The 26,295-nt window shown below is 38.2% G+C and overlaps 2 protein-coding genes across 3 annotated transcripts; both read left to right on the top strand.

Moving 5' to 3' along the window:
• The first annotated feature begins 3,836 nt into the window (after positions 1 to 3,836).
• Positions 3,837 to 16,873, top strand: LOC134679074 (sodium-dependent phosphate transporter 1). The gene is made up of 10 exons (XM_063537916.1): positions 3,837 to 4,011; positions 10,881 to 11,407; positions 13,172 to 13,417; positions 13,509 to 13,691; positions 13,774 to 13,932; positions 14,006 to 14,496; positions 14,592 to 14,821; positions 15,044 to 15,229; positions 15,483 to 15,629; positions 15,718 to 16,873. The coding sequence occupies exons 2-10, from the start codon at positions 11,203 to 11,205 to the stop codon at positions 15,806 to 15,808; spliced, it is 1,938 nt and encodes a 645-aa protein (XP_063393986.1). The 5' UTR covers positions 3,837 to 4,011; positions 10,881 to 11,202; the 3' UTR covers positions 15,809 to 16,873.
• Positions 16,874 to 18,394: 1,521 nt separating this feature from the next.
• On the top strand, positions 18,395 to 25,941 carry LOC134678369 (lipopolysaccharide-induced tumor necrosis factor-alpha factor homolog). Of its 2 annotated transcripts, none has more exons than XM_063536919.1 (5): positions 18,395 to 18,558; positions 23,683 to 23,738; positions 23,958 to 24,035; positions 24,666 to 24,796; positions 25,816 to 25,941. In XM_063536919.1, exons 2-5 carry the CDS (start codon positions 23,691 to 23,693, stop codon positions 25,910 to 25,912), a joined length of 354 nt encoding a protein of 117 aa, XP_063392989.1. In that variant the 5' UTR covers positions 18,395 to 18,558; positions 23,683 to 23,690; the 3' UTR covers positions 25,913 to 25,941. The 2 variants fall into 2 exon arrangements, with proteins under 2 accessions (XP_063392989.1, XP_063392988.1); XM_063536918.1 differs by lacking the exon at positions 18,395 to 18,558 and adding an exon at positions 22,690 to 22,788.
• Positions 25,942 to 26,295: the final 354 nt, after the last annotated feature.

Raw genomic sequence — 26,295 nt, 5'->3', positions numbered from 1 at the left:
AATAGACTGTTTTAGAAAAAAAGCTTGTTGGAGGAATTTCCTGTATGAATTTTTCGAGTTGGATATGGGTGCTTTTTCATGGTGAATTTTCATTGCTGATCGTAAAATATAAAACGAAAACATACTTGGACTTGGAAAGTAAAACTTCCTAGGGTGGGTATATATATAGGTACAACAGCAACACTCCTAACTATACATCGGTGGACCTTATTACAAAACAAAACAGTTAATAACAGTGTGGGCGATGGTACACAACGAGCCACTTTCAGAGTAAATAATGAAAATTCTATTTCATAGGATCTCCGATTTGGGCGGTTTGAAAGCTTTAGTACTGAGCTATATTTAAATCATTTTAAAGCTATGTATTTTCGGGGTAAGACTCGACAGGATTAAACCAAATTCGAAAAATAATCGTATGATAGTGCAAATAAGATTCTGGTTGTGTAATATAAAAGAGAGGGTTCATATTTTGGTAATGAATGAACCTACCTACGTCAAAAGCATTTATATAAAAGCAGAATGTTATTATTTGGAAGCCAAACTTATTGTTTTATTTCGTTTGTTTAGTTTACAAAAGCAGGAGGGAGACGTTTTTCAGTCTGGCTGATGACGCAATTCCTACGAAGTACGTTACAATTCGCTTTGGAATAACGGGATTTTATATGATGGAGAACACGTAAAGGAACATTCTATGAAATTGTCTACCGTTTGTCCCGTACAAACCCGAATTTTCTGAAGATTTGCAGGTATTAGAGTTTCCTTTTCTATGACAAATGGTCAAAAATATGCACAGAAAAATCATCGCCTGCTTTATATTCAGAAAACCGGGCAAGTGCGAGTCGGACTCGCGCACGAAGGGTTCCGTACTATAAAGCAAAAAAAAAACGGAAAAAAATGCAAAAAGAAAACGGTCACCCATCCAAGTACTGACCACGCCCGACGTTACTTAACTTTGGTCAAAAATCACGTTTGCTGTATGGGAGCCCCACTTAAATCTTTATTTTATTCTGTTTTTAGTATTTGTTGTTATAGCGGCAACAGAAATACATCACACTGAGAGAAAAATCATCACCAGGAATTAAAAAACAGTTCTGTACTGGGGGAAAAAATGAAGTTTTAGTAATAATAATGAACGTTTCACTATTTCTGTAAAGTTTATTTATTTCTACAAACAGCTTAGTCATCCCAAATATAATTTCAACAAACAGATAATAGAAATTGCAAGAACTAATAGAAATTGCAAAAGTAAATTTGTTCCTATTAGTTAACTCTCCTTGTCCCCGGATTAAGTTTATTTTTGTAATTCTAAGTGTGTTTTTGTTGTACTTTTCTCTCAGTCTACATACAGCCTGGTGACAGACAGACGGACAGACGGACGGACAGCGAAGTCTTAGTAATAGGGTCCCGTTTTACCCTTTGGGTACGGAACCCTAAAAAAAAAGTAGCAACACAGGAAATAAACTGCGTTTGTATGGGACAGCCCGTGGAATACTCCTAAAGAAGTTCAATTCATGCATTACTAGCAGTTTTAATATGATACTGAGCTGATTCGTCATAAAAACGGCTTTGCACGCGCCGAATGGCGTGTGAAAGCGTGGCAGTCGCGGGTTTCCCTATAGATACTTGTATATAATCAAACTAAATCTAAGTACATATATTTAATTGGTGAGGACAGCGACATGAATATCTACAGTTATTTAAGGTTGGTTAACTTTTAATCTATTTATAATTATAGACCACCAGCAAACCATAAGCTTTAAAATAATAAGTATTCATTACTTCATTAGGTACTCATCCTCGTAATAGTACATTTCAATGCAAGTGCGGAAACTGCGTTACGGCAGGCGTGGCTCACTCCGCGATTTCGTCGCTTTGCTACAGGTAGCTAAAAGTCAGGTAATTAAAAGCATCCGTTCGGCCCCAATTTTGGGGTTTGCCATAAGCCGCGCGTGGCGCTGTCGCCACCTAGCGGCCATATCTGTGCTGATCGTAACAGACGCGTTTTGTTAGGGAGTGAGTCTTCTGTACCTAGTACTATTATTTATTCTGTGGTTAGGGTTTACGAGTCCCGAGTAACACTTTCACACGTACATTGAACGACGTTTTTAAAATACATTTGCGAAAAAATCACAATAAAGCTAATATTCGTTACATGCATTGAACTTGAATGACATTGTATATTATATTATACACTAAGTATTCAGCACTAAGTATAAACTACGTTCAGCGTTGATATACTTTGCAAAAATTAAACTCATTAACTCACATACAAAAACACTCTTACAGTACAAAGGCAAGTACTCCCTTATGCTCGTAATGTACTTACATGAACATGATACTTACTCTAGCCCCTCTGCCTATTTTGACTACGAAACCCTACACTGAGCATCGCCCGACATGATAGTTCCATTCAGCCAAATAATAAAAAAGTTTTTAGTGAAATATCGTATTATTTACTTTATATCGTGTAACAAACAACAGACGAAATTTTATTTGTACTCAATGATATAAAATGTCTATGACAAAATAAAAATTTATAATGTTTTTAACATCCCTTTGGTGTGGGTGGACGTATCGATTACGGTCAGAATTAAATTAAAATAATCGGCCAAGAGCATGTCGGGCCATGCTCAGTGTAGGGTTTTGTAGTTACCATTCTGTCAAAATAGGCCGAAAGGGGGCTTTGGATTAGTAAGTATCATAAGGGAGTACCTTTGCAGCGTTTTGTAAGTACATTACGTACTTTTACTAATAAATAGCTTTTATTCGGATTTGATTTGTAATGTTTTAGGGAAGAAGGGCCTAAAATGAGTAAGCTAACAAAGAATGCCTAAAAAAATTAGTTTTTATTTGATTATGCAAACTTTAACTTTACAAACGGATTTCATTCCATTCGATTGAAGAATTATCGAACATCAATAAAAGACTCCACTAAAGTTTTGTCCTACCCTCTAATAGCTACAAGCACCCTTATCACCACAAACGAGGAGAATTTAAACACAAAACTAATTTTGATAGTTATTTAGCATTAATATTTTTTCAAATAATAAATTACATAGGTATATTCAAATAAATATCTGTTACCTATTTTATCAGTTTGTAGCTAATTAGGGGTATTTAAGCGGCACTCTAGTGCATTAATGGAAATTTGATAAGCATAATTACAATGCTTAACAAACTTTCCCATGTGATTTACCACAATATTGCGAAAATAAATCTAATGTGGTGTACATTCTAATGTACACACTTGAGGGCCCGAAGTAGACGTATTGTATGGGCCCGTATATTTTTTCACGATTTTCATATCAGTCCCATGAGGAAAACATACTCCTGCCCATACCTACATTTCGTCTACTTAGACTAATTTCTTGACCCCGCGCGAAATCACCCAGTATTATCTTTTGATTAGTATAAAAGAAGCTTTCAAATCATGGCTACTTTATTAAAGCTTTGTATTACATTTTATGAGTCAAAAGTTTTGTGACGGAACAGAACTTATGACCTGACAAGTATACCTACATACATAGGTGTTAAGTCGAAAAACGAGTTAATTGTCGCCAATGCGGAAGTCGGGTAAAAATAAATTATAGGTTTGGCGTAGGTTAATACATTAGGTACCTACCGTAGCGCGTAGATCGTAGATAGTATAAGTATCTTTTAAATAAACAGGAACTGTCTTAGACCTTTAAATTACCATAAAACTTTGCCTACCTCTAAATTAAGAGGGTAAGAAAGCTGAAGGTCACGAGGACTAGCGATGTGCGGACGCAATTATCGAGCAATTCTAGAGGGGTTCTTTCCAGTTGTGAGCTACTTTTTAATACATAATAGGGGGGCTGCAGAGGCGGGGTGGCGGGCGCTACGCGCATGCTCCATTCAGGTGACGGCCCAGCCGGAGCCACCCTCATCACTTTATTCCAGTACACGTTGCGAAGCTCAAGGCGACGGCTCGTGCTTTTAAAAATAATACCGCGCTGATATAGGACCGCAACATCCTATACGTTTCCTAAAGTAAGTACATGTTGCACGTGTAAATATAATAACTGATGTGCTTTGATGTTGTGTATACTGTCCTAGGCATCGTAATAAAAGGTTGTGTCACGTTAATTGTGGGGAGGTATAGATTTTCCGTATTTAAAAATGCACAGGTACGACGGCCGTGATGAAAATTGACGCTAACTTGCGTGAAGGGAAACTGTTTAGAAGATGATGGTGCGGCCGGTTGCATGACCACGTGCGGATAATTCTGGCCAAATTACTCTTTTACGGAAAGGCGCCAAATAAATGGCGCCTGTAATCGATAATACTGAAACCATGTGGTCCTTATTTATGACAAGAGCCTGGCAACAATCATACAAAAATTCTACTCGAACAAAACCACATCCCGTTGGCGTTTCTTTTACTTATTTTATGACATTTCGGAAGTTTACGGACTAAAATAAATAAATAGCTGTTATTATTTTATCTCAGTACAAAAGAGGTGAAAAATGTAAGTTTTAATCAGATACATTAAAACATGTGAAATATTGAACAATATTCAAACCTTTTCGATTTAGATTCTATACTAAAACATGTTTCTTTAACCTAAGATAGACACTTTTATGGCTACTTTATCCGGTTATAGGCGCGAAAACCGAAATTCCCAATTTGCGAATTATATTAAAATGGTCTCGATGAGTTTTATTTGGACGTGCAAAGGAATGTACAGTCACCGATAAAAGCTAGTACTTACCAAATGTGAATTCTTTGCCAAAAACTTATGTAAATTACAAACGACAAGAAAATAATCGGACAAAGCGAGTGGCGGGACTCTGACAGATTCATACAAAATACACAATTGTTAGGATTTTTTTAGAGACGGAAGATTTATTTTTTATTTTTGTTAAAGCGGAAATAGATATAGATAGGTCATACAGGTACAAAAACTTGTACAAAAATATAATTGGACCTAAGTACCTATTATGGTTCTCTAGGTCCTATAGAGTCCGTTGAAACTTGAAAGAAAGACAGCACAGTTCGGGTTCTGAACCCTAAAAATGAATTTACCAGTATAGTTCGTTTTTTTTAACCGACTTCCATTTCATAGAAGGAGGAGGTTCTGTATTCGGTTGTGGCTATCTTTTTTTTTTTTTTACCGACTTCCATTTCATAGAAGGAGGAGGTTCTGTATTCGGTTGTGGCTATCTTTTTTTTTTTTTTTCTATGTACGTTCACCGATTACTCCGACATCCGTAGTCCGATTTAAGTAATTCTTTTTTTGTTTGAAAGGAGCTACCTCCGAGTTGGTCCCATTTTAATTTGGTTCTGTTCTGATGATGGGATCCATGAGGAATTGAGGGAACTCCTCAATTTTTAAAGGCACATGCATGGTGATTTGGGTGTTTTCTTAAGCAACTCGAGCATTTTCTCCCGAAAACCACCACTTTGATGAAGTAGACCTGATGATGATGATTGTTTTGATGATAATGATGATGATTTATTAAATGTAGTATGTTCAGCGATTACTCCGGCACCTGTGATCCGATTTGAGTAATTCTTTTTTTGTTTGGAAGGAGTTTCCTCCAAGGTGTTTCCGTATTATTGTTGGTTCTGGTCTGATGATGGAATCCATGAGGAATTGAGGGAACTCCTCAGTTTTTAAAGGCACGTGTAAAGTGATTTCGGTGTTTTCTAAAGTAACTCGAGCATTTGGGGTGGGGTAAGGGGTCGGGGGTAGTGGTGGTTGAAGAGGAGGGGGGGGGGGGGTTGAGGGATTGGGTCAGTGGCGGGGCGGAGGACGGATTTAGTGTAGTGACAGGAATTATAATTTCCCAGACGGACTCGAGAAAATTCCAGATTACATATTTATTAAAGTAGATACACGAATTTAGTGTTAATCATGATATTGTTTTTCATTCACGCGTCCCGCTATTACGAGTAACAATGCGTTAAAACTAAAAATGGAAAAATAAAAACTTTTTACAAAAAAAAGAAAACCGACTTCAAAAAGGATGAAATAAAATATTATCCTTTTTAAGTCTATGCGTTACCAACTGATATGTTTGAAGTCGGTGCCAAGCCAAGTAGTAAAGAATACCCGTCAAAAATAATCAGCTTTATGACTATAAATCCCATTAGAACTGTACCATTTGAACTATTATAAATGTGTAAGTAATTCTGTCTGCCTCTTTGTCGCCTTTTCATGGCTAAACAACTGAACCGCTTTAGGTGAAATTTGGCAAGAAAATTCCTTGAATTGTTTTATATTTTGAAATGTAGTCCTCTAAATAAGGGACGGGAAATAACTTCAGTCCCAATCCCACGCTTGCGTGCCGACAAACATGGTACGGACTGTGCCAAGAAGGTTTGATCATGTGTTCTGAGGTGTGTTCTTAGGTACAATCGACGTCAAAGATATGTATTATACACTTTTGCAGCTTACTCCTTTGTAATAAGACGAAAAGTGTAAACATATTTTTAACGTCGACTGTACCTACAGAAAGTACGTTCATTGTAAGGCAATCCAACGTACATCCTTATCGAATCGCACCAAAATCATGGTATGCTTCAAAAGTTGGCTTGGCACCGACTTCAAACATATCAGTTGGTAACGCATAGACTTAAAAAGGATAATATTTTATTTCATCCTTTTTGAAGTCGGTTTTCTTTTTTTTGTAAAAAGTTTTTATAGCATTAGAAAGAACTTGCAAGAAGGTAAGCGATCTTGACATGTCTTTTAATTGAAAAACGCTTTTTAAAAATCAAAAACTATTACTTATGAAAGCAGAAGAATATAAATAATCGTATTAGATTCATAATTGTTACATATTTGCCGTAATTTATTTTTAAAATGTGTTTTTTAATTAAAAGACAAATCAAAGAGAACCTTCTAATGCTAAAAAAAACGAACTATAGTCACAGAATAAATAATTGTACTAGGTGTCTAGGTACAGAAGACTCACTCTCTAACAAAACGCGTCTGTCACGATCAGCACAGATATGGCCGCTAGGTGGCGACAGCGCCACGCGCGGCTTATGGCAAACCCCAAAATTGGGGTCGAAAGGATGGACTTTTAGCTACCTGTAGCAAAGCGACGAAATCGCGGAGTGAGCCACGCCTGCTGTAGTATAGGGCACGTCCAGAGAACCACAAAGACTGACTTGCCTTGTAGTCCCGGCCCGGTAAATGAATTTGCTTATAGGTGACGTTCACATGGCAAGGCATACTGTGTAACAGGATCACCTCTGGCGTGCCACCCAAAAAGGGCCGCAGGTTGGGTACCTGGGTATCGCTGGTCTAGGGGTCTACGTAATTTATAATTTTATATACATATACAGTGTGTTTGACAAGAGCGTGACCAGTGTAAGTGTGTATTTTAAGGATGCGGCACAGAAAAAAAGTACTGGCTGAATAGAATGTTCTTTTGCCTACAATGCTTCGTAAAAAAAGTAAAATTTTTTAACAGTTTCCCACGTAAAATATAATAAAAAAAACCGGGCAAGTGCGAGTCGGACTCGCGCACGAAGGGTTCCGTACCATAATGCAAAAAAAAACGGTCACCCATCCAAGTACTGACCACTCCCGACGTTGCTTAACTTTGGTCAAAAATCACGTTTGTTGTATGGGAGCCCCATTTAAATCTTTATTTTATTCTGTTTTTAGTATTTGTTGTTATAGGGGCAACAGAAATACATCATCTGTGAAAATTTCAACTGTCTAGCTATCACAGTTCGTGAGATACAGCCTGGTGACAGACAGACGCACGGACGGACGGACGGACGGACGGACGGACAGCGAAGTCTTAGTAATAGGGTCCCGTTTTACCCTTTGGGTACGGAACCCTAAAAAGAATGTCGCTTACGATTCACGTTATGAGGCAGTGTTCTTCTGTACATAGGTACCCGAAAGGGCCCAAAATATCACGATACCAAGCTGATTGCATATAAATGAATCGAAGGCGTTTGTAATTAAGTGGTTGAGGCATCATATGGAATATAAAAATGATTACAACTTACCAGAACGTGGGAAAAATAAAAAAGACCTCCTCCACATAGGATTTAAAACGGGTCTTGCAGATGTTCACTTGCAGACTATCATTGCATTCTGGGCCTTCAGGGCAAGTAAAAAAAAAAAAGGTTTGAAGATATCTCCAGATACAATCAGAAGGCGTTTGAATGAAAATGGTTTAAAATATCGTAATGCAAGTTCTACCGGTTACGCTCTTATCGTACATAGTGTATATGTTTTACTTGATACGGTGCAGCTTCACTAAGATTTTTTACATATCTCCATCTCAACTCTATATACATCTTGTTTAAACAGCAACACTCCTAACTGTACATAGGTGGACTTATTTACAAAAGGCATAAGGTCCACCGATGTACAGTTAACATTGTGGGCGATAGTCCGTACATTTAGAATAAATAGGTTATGTACCCATACCCATGCGAGTATAACCATGAAAATAAATGCATAACTTTATTTTATTAGTTTTGGTATAAATATAATACTGGAGTCAGTTACGGATCGCTGCCATATATGACCCAAAAAATTTTTATTAAGCTATGAGCTTCATCACATATGATCTCTGAGTAATTCTAAGCATTTCTAGCCTCGGCGGCGAGAAGAAGCGTGCGTCTAGTCGAGGAGGGCGGAGTACAAAGATGGCCGCCACCCGTCATCATTAAAAAAAATCTGTTCTGGTCTTGGTGGCTACTAGGGCAAGTTTGGTATCATTTTCGTATAAACCGAAGACGTGGAATTCATTGCTGATATTTGTTTTTTTCAGTTTCATAGTAATTTTGGAAGAAAAACGTAAAAAGATAAAAATTTGGGATGGAGTTTTTTGCTTTGAGAGCTAATAACTTTTGTATAGTGGCCAAAAGTATCATACAAAAAATACTATAATAAAGCGCAATTCATGCAGCTTCTAAACATATACATGTTTAGTAATATCCTACTGCAAAAAGATGGTGAAAAAATTATTAAATGATCGCAGCGCGGGTAGTTGGACTTTCGTTTATCTTGCGGACCGTCGTTTATCTTACAAAATGGTCGAGTACGAGTATCTACGTAGGTAACTATGCTTACTTTGCTAGATTTTATGATGACGAATAAAATTCTTTCTGTATATTTAATGTCCGCAGTTTCCAGTACACAGACATAATTCTGGTATAGGTTAAAAAAATACACACAGGTATCCCCATGTCTAAAGAGGAGGGCGGCTCGCTTAACAAATAAGACCATGTACAACCGCAATTTCAGGTTGGGTTAAGTTAGGTTCGATAGGCACTGGTCCCACCGCGAGCTAGTAAGCTATGATGAGCTATCGGCTATAAACACGAACAAAAGATAAGCACTCCCGTGTAAATAAAAGAGACACGGCGATATTTATAGTTACTCGCCCAGCGGTGAGCTAGAAATATCGCCGTGTCTCTTTTATTTACACGGGAGTGCTTATCTTTTGTTCGTGTTTATAGCCGATAGCTCATAGCTTACTAGTTCGCGGTGGGACCAGTGCCTTAGTTACCTTTTATCCCTCGGAGCACAAAATAGAAGCCCCGCGAGGCGGGGCTTCGTTGGTTTGTCACCAAGTCATACTTGCATAACCTATATTAGTATGACAAATATACATAGCTGTTATGATTTATAAATGTAAGCTCTCAGCATAATAGTTATTTGTTTTACAAGGGGGCAAAGTTGTTGTTTAACCGCTCGTGCTAATATTGATACCCGATCAAGCGAAAGATTTCAAAATTGTACCACGAGCGTAGTGAGTGGTTCGAAAAATGGAATCTTGAGCGTTGTAAGGGTTTCAAAGAACGAGGGTTAAACAAAATTTGCCGCCGAGTGAAACACAGAATTTTTCATCACACCAACCTGAAGCAAATATTAAATGTAAAATATCAAACAAAATCAAACCAAATCAAATCCAAATGAATGTTATGTGCAGGTTGAAGTTATTTATTAAAAACAACAAGTAAGTACCTATAAAATTACTTAAAGTGAGTTATAGCATGAAAATTATCGTGAAAATAAATATTTTGCCTCTTCCTAAGTAGTACAATTTCTCTCATAAATAGTGTTTTAGTATTATCAGCAAAAATAAGAGCGCTATTTTATTAGAATAATTTCATTAATAATAGTTATTTCTCGGACCCAATTTTGGACCCGGGTATATCCTTAAACTACGTTCAAAAGAGAGGTATGGGCACTGTGAATGTCATCTCTTCTGTGTGGATGAAAGTATTTTATTCGTCATCATAAAATCTAGCAAAGTAAGCATACCTACGTAGATACTCGTACTCGATCATTTTGTAAGATAAACGACGGTCCGCAAGATAAACGAAAGTCCAACTACCCGCGCTGCGGTCATTTAATAATTTTTTCACCATCTTTTTGCAGTAGGATATTACTCAACGTGTATATGTTTAGAATCTGCAGGAATTACGCTTTATTATAGTATTTTTTATATGATATTTTTGGCCACTATACAAAAGTTATTAGCTCTCAAAGCAAAAACCTCCATCCTAAATTTTCATCTTTTTACGTTTTTCTTGTAAAATTACTATGAAGCTGAAAAAAACAAATATCAGCAATGAATTCTACGTCTCCGGTTTATACGAAAATGATACCAAACTTGCCCTAGTAGCCACCAGGACCAGAACAGATTTTTTTGAATGATGACGGGTGGCGGCCATCTTTGTACCCCCCCTCCCCTTATTGCCTCCCAGGCTTGAAATGCTTAGAATTACTCAAAGATCATATGTGATGAAGCTCATAGCTTAATAAAATTTTTTTGGGTCAACTTCATAACTGACTCCGCTATAAAACAATATTACTTAGGAGTTCTACGAGTAATAATAAAAAATAATAACGATAACTTACGTTTTCTTTTCAGAAATGATCAAGCAAAAACCAGCTAGACCACGTCATCTATTACGACTATTTAAACATCAAATGTTTATATAATTTATATATTTACCTTAACTTATCAATTATTTGTGATAATCACCAAATGTTCCAGTTAATTAATTTATACTGCATTTAATGCCTGGACATGCCAACCTGATTAATTAAAGTTTTCTAAAGACTTATTTTTAATCTAAATTATTGTTTTTACGTTTAATTTTATCCGTTAATTATTTTGTAACTAGTTTAGTTTTTTATACTTTGGAACACTGACGTAGGAGTTATATCTCGTTTAATTTAAAAGCCTAATAATGTCATCGGAAATGGAACCCTACGCTTCGGAGCTGCTTTGGTTCGTCATCGCCGGTTTCGTGGTGGCATTCGTCTTGGCTTTCGGCATCGGTGCCAACGACGTGGCTAATTCCTTTGGCACTAGCGTCGGCTCTAAAGTCCTGACTCTGACACAGGCGTGCGTGCTTGCCACCATCTTCGAGATAGCAGGAGCCGTGCTTATCGGTAAGTATTTACGTCAAACATTGAGTGATTAGCTATAATATGGCTGTGCTCTATTAAATAGTGGTATCCATCAACTTTATCTAAGTAGGTAATTGATATTTTAAGAGCCCTGCAACGTGCACACTAGCGCCACAGCTAAATAATCGTGATTATTTAAATTTAACGATAGATATTGAAAAAAGAGGGCCGCTACGTACTGAATTGTGTATTTAAGTACCTTTTGAATACATCAAACTAGTTTTTATGTTGCTGGATTTGTCAATCTATGCGTCCAAAGTTATAACTGTTAAAACGGCCGTTTTTGTTTTAAGTTCCTAGATCGACGAAACCAGCAACATAAAAACTAGTTCGATGTATTCAAAAGGTACGTAATACACAATACAGTAAGTAGCGGCCCCCTTTTTTCAATATCTTTCGTTAAATTTAAATAATCACGATTATTTAGCTGTGGCGCTAGTGTGCACGTTGAAGGGCTCGTAAACGGTAAAGTGGGTAGATACTTATTGCATTAATTAAGATATTGCATTATTAATCTTAATTGTTACCAACCATTACGGGGCATTATTGTCTGTAAATAAATAAATGGAATTCAATGAATGCCTTATTTACTGGTCTTTTAACTTTGATATACATATTTGCGCTGCGAATTGAATATTACCTACTTACTAATAATTCGATAATTTTGATTAACGGGTCAAAGCGATCTCTCAAATAGTTTAGGCTCGCCTGTAAGAGGATGCCGAATATTGCTTATTGAGTTTCTGGTAATGAAGGGGTGTCTGGTAAACGCGATTATATAGTTATGTTATGAGCATGACTGTGGCATCCACCTGACATACATATAGGTAGCTACTATACTACTATAAACAAATTGACATAAAGCAGGAAATTTGGTCCCACGTACTCATATTTACTATAATATTAATAATGTGAAAACTCTTTTCGACAGCTAGCTAAGCATTTTTTGTTAAGACGAAACAGGAGCTGAGTTTTAAATATTTTAGGTAAATATACCCGTCTCGTTAACGGAAGCGGCTCCTAAAACTAGTGCGATAAGGACAAGGCGAAAAATTCTACGTAAAAATCTCAAAATTCGAGGTTTCGTACTCGACTGTTTCCTCCTCCATAACTTAACCAATCGTAACCAAATTTGGAAATCTAAATGATTATGAAATTATCTGTATCGGACCGTTTTGCTTTTTTGGCTAATTGATATCAATTTTAAATACTACACCTCTCATTGCGGCATAGTCAATGAGGCCATTTTGGCCATTTTTGAATTTAAAGGGCTCTAGCGCCTTAAAAAACAAAAATATCAAGAAAGCAAAACGAAAAAAAAATCATTGCTCTAGCATCAAAACCCACGGAGGAAACAATCGAGTACGTTTGTATGGAGTAATGATCACTCCTGTTGGCTCTTAATGATGACACTAAACGTTGCGGTTTGGTAATTTGCCTCACTGTGAGTATATTTAACGGCCTCCTAGCCTAGTCGGTAGTGACCCTGCCTACGAAGCAGGAGGTCCCGGGTTCGAATACTGGTAAGGGCATTTATTTGTGTGTTCATCACAAATATTTGTTCCTGAGTTATGGATGTTTTCTATGTATATAAGTATTATATATGTGTATATTATATATATCGCCGTCTAGTACCCACAACACAAGCCTTATTGAGCTTACTGTGGGACTAGGTCGATCTGTGTAAAATTGTCCTATAATATTTATTTATTATTTATTTACTTATATTCTAATATTCTTGGACAGGATACAAGGTATCAGACACAATGCGGAAGGGCATCCTGGACGTGAGCCTGTACGAGGGTGGCGGGGAGCGGCTGCTGGCGGCGGGCTGTCTGTCGGCGCTGTTCGCGGGCGCGCTGTGGCTGCTGCTGGCCACGGCGCTGCGGCTGCCCGTCTCCGGCACGCACTCCATCGTCGGCGCCACAGTCGGCTTCACTCTCACTGCCAAGGGTCCCGTTGGCGTCCGATGGTCCACGCTCGGCGCGATCGGTAGTTAAATTTCGTTTACGGTAGTGATAAATATACCAATGAATGTAGGTAGTCTATGAATACCTACTAAGATGATTGTTTGTCCACACAGTCCTGTCGTGGTTTATCTCCCCGGCGCTGAGTGGCGCGGTATCCGCGATGTTGTTCTGGCTCGTGCGCCGTTTTATATTGCGCGCCGTTGCACCATTGAATGCGGGTCTCCAAGCGTTGCCTTATTTCTACGGAGCTACAGTCGCAGTCAACGTAATCAGCGTGGTTCACGATGGCCCTAAATGTGAGTTTTGTGAATTTATAGCTAGGTACCTTAATATTAGTGAGAAACATGTTTTAAAATGTTGCTTTATGATTTTGTTCAGTGATGGCGATGGACAAAATCCCAGTGTGGGCTGCGCTGGCCGGCTCTACAGCGCTGGGTGCCATAGCAGCTGGCTGCGTACAAGTATTTTTGGTCCCTTACTACAGACGTCAATTGACCAAACCGACTCCAGTGAATTTCACACTAGGTGTATCCAATGGTAAGCATCATTTTTATCGCAAATGTAATTTCATGAAAAACTGTCAGCTAATTCGGATTACATATTGTTTCAGAAACTACGCCAATTAATAGTCCGACCCATGGTAACAAAAACATCGCAACATTACGTCCGACTTCCGTTCACTCCGAGGAGGGAAAAATACTCGAGGCTATAGCAGAAAGCGCCGAGATGGTCGTCCTCGATAATGGAGATCACGTATCCGACGCAGTCAGGGAGAAAAACGCCAAAAATCGCGCCTTGTTAGCCACCATGGACGACTGCAGCATCCTGTCGCGCAGCTTGAGTCCGCCCAACCGATCCAACCTCATGTTGATGGACGGTGACTCTCAGATAAACACTCTCAAATACATTGACGAGACATTGAGCTACTGCAAAAGTTTGGATTCCGATCAGCTCGCTGGAATGGGTGAAAGCTTTGGTTCGCGGAACGGGTTCTTAGGGGATTCGTGCGAAACTATTGCACGCGCTGAATTCGATCGGCTCTCTGTCGCCCGAGCTCCGATTGCAGGAGAATCTGATACTCCACCTCCGCGAACTGACAAAGTAAGTTAAGCAATTACCAAATATTTTAGTAATAAATAGGTATAAAGAAGAAAGTAATATGGTGCATTCCTACATGACGATTGTTTGTGTTGCAGAGTCCGGAGCCATCGGGTGCATGGAGCGTGGAGCGCGACAGGGTGGGTGGGGCGGCTCGGCTGCCCGCCATCACCCCCAACTCCAGCGCAGCGCCGCTGCTGCGCGGGGGCACGCCGCCGCCACCGCCGCCAGTATCGAAGCCCGAGCCTGAAGCACTCAAACTCTTCTCATTTCTGCAAGTTCTGACAGCTACGTTCGGTGCATTTGCTCACGGTGGCAATGATGTCAGGTTGGTTTGTCATTAATAGCATATGTGTAATTCATCAAATCTGTGTTGTTGTTTGTTGTTGATAATCCACCGAACAAAAAAATAATAATATTGATTGTCGAATAAATATCTTTCCATAAATCAGCATTGTCAGATCAGATCATAGGTACACAATATTTGAATAAAAGTAACAGATGCCGTAAAACTAGAATAAGTGATTGATTTAAAACCGTGGTGTTGCAGCAATGCGATAGGGCCGCTAGTGGCACTGTGGCTGCTGTACTCAGAGGGAGGCACGCACGCGCGCGCGGAGACTCCGCTAGCCATCCTGGTGTTCGGCGGCGTGGGCATCGCGCTAGGCTTGTGGCTCTGGGGTCGACGTGTCATCCAAACCGTGGGAGAGGACCTCACTAACATCACTCCTGACACGTAAGACTCATTTTCTCCTTCTTGTGTTTTTTTTAAACGAATGTATTTTGGTATTTATAATAGTACTTTCGTGTATTAAGGGCGGTAACGGTAAACAAGAATATACGAACGAGTGTGAATTGAAGCCCAAAGCCGATGTAACACCTTTAACGAGCACATGTATAAAAATACACACTGACATCGTTTGGGTTGTAGTTTTTAAGTAGGTATATGACTCATGTAGCTGTTTATGTAAGGGCGGATGTTGTTACAGCGGCTTCACCATCGAGCTGGGTTCGGCGCTAACTGTGCTGGTGGCCAGCAAGGCGGGTCTGCCTATTTCCACTACGCACTGTAAGGTCGGATCCGTCGTCTGCGTCGGGTACTTCTCCGATAAGGCCGTAGACTGGAGTCTCTTTAGGTACTGTATAGCCACTGGCACCTTTATTACACTTATGCATATCTATCATTTGAATGAAACGAATGTTAAAGGGCAATTTTTTGTGCAGGAACATAATCTTCGCATGGGTGGTGACCGTCCCAGTGGTAGCAGGCATTGCCGCTCTTACCATGTTGGTTCTTGAATCGTTTGCCGTCTAATTATTGAATGTACTACATGGCTTAGTTTCCATGAAACTCTTATACAACTTATATGTGTTTAGATAGTAAACAGAATGTTTTAGAAATATTTTATTCAGCTAGGAAATGTGGGTTTCCATAGGCAAACAATTATGTAATTAAAAATAGAAGATTAAAACACTGAAGTGAATTGCTTAGTATGTATTTGCTAAGGCAGTAGGACCCGGCCCTTGACGTTTATTGAGAGTATACGTAGGCAAGAGATATTCGGTGATTAGTGAAAAGAACGATACACAAAACTATAAGCCTTGAAACGAGTGGTGCTAAACCCGGTTGGTGCTGTTTGTTGTTCAGCGCGCTCGACTGTTTGCAGCGAAAACACTGGCGAAGAGTCACGCGCAAATGCCTACAAGGGTGTATAGCTCTGAGAAAAGGGGCCGGGGTGGTGATGGTGTGATGTTCTAACAGTCACAGCACCAAGCCAATGTCGCTAGCACAAATGCCGGCTTAGAAAAATACTCGGCAGATGCTGAATTAGCTTAGCTCTGACAAGAATGAATGGGAACAAGCTACAAGGGAACACCTGCAAATCTAGCTGGAGCGGTTTTATGTACATTATAATAGTATATATACTATTTTTATGAAAACACACGTAGAATGGCATTCACATCAGCGAAAACATGGAACACGAACCCATCAGATGCAAGCGGAACGGCCACTTTAATTGTAGGTACTCAATGCGGCCAAGGCACTTACTTAATACCCCGAAGTGATAAATAAAGGATGATGGTCTATCTACCTTAGGGTGATTCTCGTATAGAATTCATTGTTGTACCACCACTTCTTGTAGATATCGTCACCGTTCATTTGTAAAAACATCACTTAAACATTTTATTGAACTTGCTGTTGGAGATGTAAACAATTTATTTATTAAAACATCTACATACATATAGCGACTCATACGTAGTTACGTTTAGAAATATTACACAGTAATATTCTGATACTTTTTTTTTACATAAAAATGAAACATGTGATAATCTGATAATTGTAGTTGACGTACTGCGTCGTAATAAATGGTTATATATCTTCGTTGTTTTTTTTTAATATTAGCAATAAAGCCAGGTAAATATTTTTCATAGTCTTGGAACGTCCGACCTGACCAAACTATTTTAGGGCTCTGTAACCAAGTACGAACCCTTTTATTTTCATGTCGCCTTGTCCGTCCGCGACTTAGTTATCGTTATTACTACTTAGAAATCTGAAATCTAACATGCGTATAAATATATAGGTTCAGTTCATTATATCAATAGCCCCGATTAAGGGTCGGTTGCACCAAACCGTCTGTCACCGTGAAAGCGTTTGCTAAATTTTATTGTATGGGAAGTTTCATACTACACTGCTGATTAACGTTAATCAATAGTGACCCAAAACACTTGAGCCTTTTAGCTCTTTTTTAGGGCTCGCCTCATCTCTTGACGCCTAAAAGGCTAAATGCCTTTGATATTTAATTAGTAAAATAGGCTTTTACCCTTTTAATCGTCAAGAGATGAGGCGAGCCCTAAAAAAAGAGCTAAATGGCTCGGGTTATTTGGATCACTATTAGTCAATCCGATAAATGCGGTTGGTGCAACTGACCCTAAAACTGTGGGTTGTATATGGCCCTAGACATGACCTAAATAACATGATTAGATAACACAAGCTTTTTTTTAAATCGAGTGATTTTTACTCAACCGCGTCTACTCGACTTTATGGCTGCTACTCGACGCAACGTTGGCGCAACTGGGAGGCGACGCCATTTTCCATAGCGCTGAATAGACGCCGTCGCTTAAAACGGGTCTCTCTAACGCCAAGCGCGCAAAACGATTTTAATTTTTGCGACACGATTTTAGAATCGCGCTGTAATTTATCGCAGAAAATTCAGTGCGCGCACTGCGATGAAAAAGTCGACGATTTGTTCATTCTCGACATGGATTTCGTAGGTACCAGTCGCTTGTCGTGAAACAATATGCAATCGCTGTATGACTGAGTATTTATACCACAAAGGTGATCTCCTTCTATTTCTATAATTAAACGGTCAACATCTAGCGTCTCATCTTGTAACTCCATTGGAGAAGCAGGTTCCGATATGTTGACGCTTGGGGAGCGAAATGCCGACTGAGGTCCCGGCTGCGATTTTATTATCGCAGTGCGCGCGGGGCCATACAGCTTCGTATGCTGCAATTCACTTTGCGACAATCGCGTCGCGCGCTGTCGCGGAAAAATGTAACAAATCACAATTTTAAAATCGCTGCGATTTTTTTGTCGCATATGCGCGCACCGCCATATAAACCCATACGTTACATTTCTGCGACTAAATTATCGCGCTACAAAAAATCGTGGTGCGCGCTTGGCTTAAAAGTGTCTCCACCTCTTCTACTAATAATATTTCAAGATTTTATTTTTAAACTTTGCCGCTAAATTGCAGCTTTTTAGCACTAAATAAACACTCGGCTAAGCCGGAGAAGAACAGACAGACGGACTTTAAAATTCATTAAACGAGTCTCATTCCTTGAACGAAGTAACGCGCGTTTTAATCATATGTAAGTATAAGTATGCGAGGCATTCGGTGCCGACTCGGCGCGCTCGCCGCCTCTTTACAACTACATCGGCTTACGAATGAGCTTTTGATTTGTTTAACTTTTATAAAAGTTTCCTTGTAAAGCTGTTGACTTGTTTTTAGTAAGAAAGGTGCAGTTCCGTTAAGAATAACCGTATCTACGCCTTGTTATAAGGTGAGTTTAAGATAAAATATACAAAACAGCCGGACAAATTGATAAGTTCATAAGTTGCGTCATGACCTTGGGGAGGTTTTAAGTTGCAACCTTTCATATAAATCACGTTTGTGACGACACAATCGACCTGTTTTCGGATGCTGCTTAGGTTTGATTACTTAGCGTTTTATTTTTTAATCAGAACAACTCTTGATTTCAACTGTGTTTTTGAGTTTTTGCTTTTCAATGAGTATGCCACTGTTGTATTGCTAATACAAATACTAAACACTTTTTCTAGATTTAATCGATAATAAATACATAATAGTGCTTCAAACATCGGGACATTATGTAGACCAGGTATTCTTTAATTGATTGTATCAATAACAATATATGTGACGTTCCACGGGAAAAGGTACCTTATGAGGGTTTCTAGTTTCGGAGTTATGAAATGTTTTGTAAAAAGGTGAAAAAATGCTCAATTTTTTTTTATTGTGTGATCTCAAACCTTAATGCGTAACGTTTGTTTACCTGTTTTTATTTTTGTTATAAGTTAGTTATAAGCCTAGTAACGTCGTCTCAGAGTTTAGTAAAAAGGTACCTTATGGAAAAAAGGTTGAAAATTTCCAAAAAAACTAGTCAATACGGGAAAAGAAGTTTGGTAGAGAACTGTATTAGCATTCTGCAAAACTAATTTGATAATTTCAGTTCTGGTTGGGGCGCCTAGCAAATATTATAACCGTACATCGACCGACATTATAAATCCAAGTAGCCTGCTATTATACTAAAGTTACTCTCGTCAAGTCTTTCTTCACTAAAATAATCTTCATTTGGTTTGGTCGCATGCAATAAATCAGCCATTGGTTTGCTGAAAAATGCCAATACCCGACGCATTACCTTATGGAATATCTAAGGTCATTGAACCTCAATGCCGCTTGTCTTCAATGGCAACCAAAATATATTATTGATAAGAAATAGACGATTTATAACATCTTTACCCCAAAATATTATTAGTTTATCCTAACTGTTCCATCATCATCATGCCTCATCATGTAACTTAACCACAAGGTACCTTTTCATTACATACAAATTATTGGTCTTTTTTAAGATTATTATGACGAAGAACCAATTAAATTTGTGGCAGTTTAATGTAAATTAATATTTTCTATTCATAAAAGATAAAAGCTTCAATGTGATTGATGTTTTGTAGTGATGTATTATTAGATTTATTTCCATAAGGTACCTTTTCGTAAATGTGTGGAGCAAATACTGTTATTGTTATGTAAGTTTAAAGTGGCATAAGGGGTTAAATATAGTATTTAGTTGGGGTTTTAGGATTTATTTCATTTGAATGACAGAATTTCTTTCATATGTGCTCAGAAAAATTGATTGTGTGTTACATTTAAAGTAAAAATATTCAATTTTCTGATTTTATATGAAAAAGTCAGAAAATACATTTTCACCTCTAAATCGGTATTGTTTTTTGCTTAAACTGTCTCTCAGTGTCGTTTTCTAATAGATAAAATTTAAATCTTGAGAGTTCATTGCAATCAATCGTGAAAATGAAATAAAACTTTATTTTCAAGAGACTGGTTAGTATACACATAAATCAGTCGATATCAAAGGTTTCTATTTGCATTACAGAACAAGTCGCAATATTTTTTTAATCTCAGATATATAAGGTATTATTATTTGTAGTTAACTATGTAACTTACTTCAGGAACATAGTTTTTTAGGCGGCTAAACTTAAAACTTCTCTATCGTAAAGTTGTTCATTTCACAACATTATTTTCAAAAAATCATATCTCTGTAACTACGCAACTTAGGAGGTTGATCTTTTGTGTTATCGATAGCTTATTTATTGTAGATTACTGGGGTATGCATAACTCCATACCCGCCATAAGGTACCTTTGACCGTGGGACGTCACATATATAGTACTAGTAGTTCATATTGCTCGTATTATGTAGATGTGAAATAACCTAAGGTATTGGGATAAGTTCGAAAGCGGAATAGGTAATTTAAAATACATATACACGCAATAAGATAAAAATTTCAAATATCTACTTAAATAGATTAAGTGCTTTCCAGTATGAAGTATATTAGCGATTGTCTATGCTACCCCGCTTTCGAAATTATCCCAATTCACCTCATCTACATAGCCTTAGGTAATATGTAAAATATATATAATAGTTAAGCATTTGTTGTCTGGCATATGAAGCCAGTAGGTACAGTACAACAATTTTTTTAAATAAATTAATATTATAGGACATTATTACATACAATTGCTTAAGTCCCACAGTAAGCTCAATATGTCTTCTGTTGGGGGTACTTAGACAACGATACAACTAATATAATGAATACATAATACTTTTATACATAGAACACCCATGACTCAGGAACTAATATCTATCCCTGCTCATTAGATCACAGAAAAACCTTACCAGAATTTGAACCCGGGACCATCGGCTTCAAGGCAGTTTCACTGCCCACTAGCACTAGGTCAGACAGATATAGACAAATATTCACTTCTCCGAGTATGGTCGGTCAGACATAACAAAATCACTCTACATTAAGTATATGCTGGTTTCCCCACCCCACCTAAGGGTTGGTAATGGAATCGTTACAGCTGTAAAAACCAGAGAATAAAAACCGGGCAAGTGCGAGTCGGACTCGCGCACGTAGGGTTCCGTGCCACAATGAAAAAAAAACGGAAAAAAAATGCAAAATAAACGGTAACCCATCCAAGTACTGACCACGCCCGACGTTGCTTAACATTGGTCAACAATCACGTTTGTTGTATGGGAGCCCCACTTAAATCTTTATTTTATTGTTTTTAGTATTTGTTGTTATAGCGGCAACAGAAATACATCATCTGTGAAAATTTCAACTGTCTAGCTATCACGGTTCGTGAGATACAGCCTGGTGACAGACAGACGGACGGACGGACGGACGGACAGCGAAGTCTTAGTAATAGGGTCCCGTTTTACCCTTTGGGTACGGAACCCTAAAAACTAGGAAAAGGTGATTGCAGTTAGGTCGATAATTTAGTAGTGTGAAAAACTAAGATGCGGGGCTGTACCTACTTTGAATTGGCTTACGGGTTTTTTAATAGGGTATTTGACTACAAGTCAAATCAGTTTCTTTTTTCGAACCGTCAAAACGATTTTTGCTACTATGGAATTTACATGAAACACTAGCATGTGACGTCACGATCAAATTACCTACTCTTTATAGTTTTATACCGGTTTTAAAATAGAAATTGTGTCTAAAACTAACTGCTGTCTACGTTTTTCTATTAATCTTCTGGTGCTTTATTTCTTGCATGGTGTAAAATAATTTATTTTAAATACAGTCAAATGGGTCCCTATTGTGCTACAATAATTCAACTAAGTATATTTTCACCACACCAGCTCGGAAAGGCTTACTTTGCACTTCAAAAACTGATAGCAAAGTTGCATTTTATTCACATGTGAGGCAAAGTAATCAAATGCAAATTTTGAGTTGTTTTCTTATGTTTGCCGGTAGGATTAACTTTTTTAAATGACGATTTTGGATGATAATTATTTAATAATTCATTTGGATTTGATTAGGTTTGATTTTGTTTGATATTTTACATTTAATATTTGCTTCGGGTTGGTGTGGTGAAAAATTTCGTGTTTCACTCGGGGGCAAATTTTGTTTAACCGTCGTTTTTTGAAACCCTCGCAACGCTCAAGATTCCATTTTCCAATTTTGGAATCTTTCGCTTGCTCGGGTATCAATATTAGCACGAGCGGTTAAACAATAACTTTGCCCCCTTGTAAAACAAATAACTATTTATGGGTAAGTGGGTGTAAACGGTTTTAGAGTATATAGGTACTTTGAAAATGCAAATATCAATAGAAATTATATTGAGTTGTCAATGTAAGCCCCCATATAATATGAAATGCTTATATTGTACTGAATCACTTGTAAGCGCGGAACTTAATCTATACACGTTTCTTAGAAACTTGGAACAATACTTGAGGCGTCTAATATTTCATAAGTTGCCTACCTACTCGAAACAAAGACCTACTTTGTGCATAACTCTGTTAAAGGTATTTTTGATTACGTATGTAGAATAGAAATCCAGTAAGTACAATTTAATAAAGTAATTGGACGAAGGTCGCCTTGGCTTTAGTCATTAGTATAAGTTCTTGAAAGTTTAGTAATGATAAATGGAGAGAAGGTGTCGACGAAAACTCGGGAACGGAGTGTGAGATTTACGTATCTAGGTATGTATCTATTGTCTATGAATCTTTGATGTTTCATCAATTAAGACAATCACTGCTGACTGGCCCATAGAGCATAAATAAACAACGTTAATAAAAAAATCAATAAGTAGGTACCTAAATAATAGAGCATTAAACATAATTCTGCTCAGGTTTTTAGGGTTCCGTACCCGTAGGGTAAAAACCGGACCCTATTAATAAGACTCCTCTGTCCGTCTGTCTGTCTCCAGGCTGTATCTCATGAACCGTGATAACTGAAATTTCCACAGATGATGTGAAGCTGTTGCCGCTATAACAACAAACGCACAGAAACGCACAGAATAAAATAAATATTTAAGTGGTGCTTCCATACAACAAACGTGATTTCATTTGCCGTTTTTTCCGTAATGGCGCGGAACCCTTTGAGTTCGAGTCCGACTCGCATTTGGCCGGTTTTTTATTCATTTTTACATCCCTGACTACAACATCGGACCAATATTAACTAAAATTGATTCAATATAAAATATTAACTAGAATGTAGAAATAGCAAGAAAATCAGACACAAATATACACCGTGGGCTGGTAAAACCCGACAGATTTTAAAGGTGTATTCTTGATCCATTTAGAGACTAAAATGTCATACAAAGTTTTCTGAATTCGGTCTCGTTTTAGAGATAACCAGCAATCCGCCCCGGCTTCGCACGGGTTACACTAAACCTTTTGGAGAAAAGCGGATCCTTTGTATGGAGCGTATCCTTTGTGTCTATACCAAGACTCACAGTGAGAATTAGGTAGTTATGATGAATCGTAAGGGTACACAATAAGGTGATCTTGCTACTAAGCCGAAATAAAGATATAGGTTGGAAAACTTGAGGGATTGTTTTTTACGGTCGTCACTGAATTATTATTTCAATACAGGGTCTACCATGAACGGTTCGGGGCCGCTGCTTCCTCACAGTTACACTTCAGCACAGGTAAACAACTGGATATTTTAGTAAGAAAATGCAAGTTCGTCTCTATTAGGGTTCCGTACACAAAGGGTAAAACGGGACCCTATTACTAAGACTCCGCTGTTCATGAGAAACAGCCTGGTGACAGACTGACAGTGGAGTCTTAGTAATAGGGTCCCGTTTTTACCCTTTGGTTATGGAACCCTACATAAGATATCTAATACTTTATATATTTTTATACAGATACAGAAGAAGGACAACGTCTCCATGAACCAGTCATTGGCAGCTGCAATTGGCTCAGCGCCTGTCTTCAAGGCTGGGGTGAGTAGGTGTAGTGTACCTTCGCACTTTTCTAATCTCTCCAGTGACAAACTTAGCTAAAACCCCTTTTGCTCATGTAGTGACGAATTCAGATGGACGGTCCTATTTCTTAATTTGCCATACTCATTATTTTATTTACGTTAAAAAAAGAAAGCTTTGGTGTGGATTTTGGATTAGTGTCAGATATAAAAAAACTCAAAAAAGGCTCAACCGATTAAATTCGCATCAGTTTTCATTGATAGTATTTACTACCTAAGCCTTTATTACTTGTATGATTTTTAATGACCTATCCAACGACACCCCCACATCATAGGATTAAAGCGAAAAATAAACATTTTTTGTTGGAATTTTTATTCTGTTGCTATGATTGATGATATGATTGACTTGTGCATTGATCTATGCCAATATGCACCGTTCTAGCACTAAAGATTAAGGAGCAAAGCCGCGGACGGACAGACAGACGGTTCCTAGTTGCATAGGATTTCCGAAAAATGGGTACCTAACTAAAAAGTACTAGTTAGTATAAACGAACTTTACGCACGCTAAACACCTATATGTAAAGTACCACTTTTTGATCAACTGTATAGGTTTTAAAATGATAATTTACTTATGGAATTTTATGGTGGTCAGATGTCGCCGCTGCTAGGCCCCGAGAACACGCTATGTGAGTGTCCATTCTGCAGCGCGAGCATCAAGACCGCGGTGCAGTATACTACTACATCACGCACTCATATGGCCGCAGCCCTTTGGTGCTTGGCATGGTAATTATTATTGTCAGTCAGATTTTCTTTTCTTCAGTAGATATAATTACATGACATTATTTAACGATCTGCTATGATGATATGATGAAAACAAGTATATATCATAGAGGTACAATAATATAGAGATGAAACGGGGGAGGGGCCAAACGACCGAACAAGATGCACTTATGGAACTTTCTGTAGGAGTAGCAGAGAAAGCAAGATTATTGCTTGTCCTTGTCACAGTCTCACTTTTTGTTTGTTCCCCACCATAAATGTAGTATGGTTTATGGTGGGCAAAAAATAACCCGACCGAATTACGTACATTGTTTTTTGTATGTTGTCAGGAATGTTACAACGTGTTTTTAATATAGATGGTCAAGCAAATCTTGTCAGTAGAAAAGGCGGCAAATTTAAAAAAATGTAGGCGCGAAGTGTTATCGACCCATAGAAAATTTGAATTTCGCGCCTTTTTCTACTGACAAGATTAGCTTGACCAACTGTATTATCGCATTGCGTTTTGTCCCTCACGGAGGCACGCGTATACCACTTCTATAGGATGCTACCTTCTATGGTATACATGTATAGTGACGTCACGGTCAACTCGCCTACTTTTTAGTGTTCCGTACAAAACTTTTTAATGGAACACTTATGGGATCACTTCGGTCTTGCAAATCAGTTATTTGTATTCCAATCGAATGTATTAAATAGAAATTGTGTTTAAAAATCTTTGCTATCTATATTTTTCTAATAATTATCTGCTGCTTTATTTTGTGCACAGTGTGACATAAATTATTTTAAGCAGAGGAAGCAACCCAATTAGTGATCAGTAAGATATTAATTTCATGGCAGCGTGTTGACTTAATAAATTAAGGGATAGTAATCATTTTAAAAGAGACGGTCAATAAAGTTTATTAATATTTTAATAATTTCAGCTAGGCTTTACTTACCAGATTCGTTTAACCCAACATCGCTGCCATGAAATTAAAACGTTGTTAACGATCACTATTATTAATGTACCTACAATTTTTCCTGTCCAGTTGCCTGTGCTGCGTGCCATATGGATCGGACTCTGCCAAAAACGCGGACCACTACTGTCCCAGCTGTCATAGATACTTAGGTACATACGAAAAGTAAGAAAATATAAACTTGAGTGTAAGTTTACTCATTTCGCATGCTTTTGTATTCGAATTTAAGTTTTGTAGTAATGTAAATTGAGGTTTATTGTTAGATGACGCAATACCTACCCTCTATCGTGTAAATTTTCTTAAAAAAATGAGATTATATGATGAGATTGTAATTAGAGGTGCAACGGATATTTGTGTGGCCGGATACGGGCTGTTCGGCCTGACCATCGGCCGTTAATTCGGTATCCGGCCGCCGAATAGGTAGGCCCCCCCACATCTGGCGTCTTTCGAGCGTCGGCGTCTACAATTCTATGGCCGCTGATCGACGCAACGTCGACGCAGCGTCGACGCAACTGCGCAGCGACGTCATTTTCCATAGCGCTGATCAGACGC

Source organism: Cydia fagiglandana, chromosome Z (assembly GCF_963556715.1).
Source record: "Cydia fagiglandana chromosome Z, ilCydFagi1.1, whole genome shotgun sequence".
In the NCBI taxonomy this organism is placed as follows: Eukaryota; Metazoa; Arthropoda; class Insecta; order Lepidoptera; family Tortricidae; genus Cydia; species Cydia fagiglandana.
This window is presented reverse-complemented; position numbering and strand designations above follow the sequence as displayed.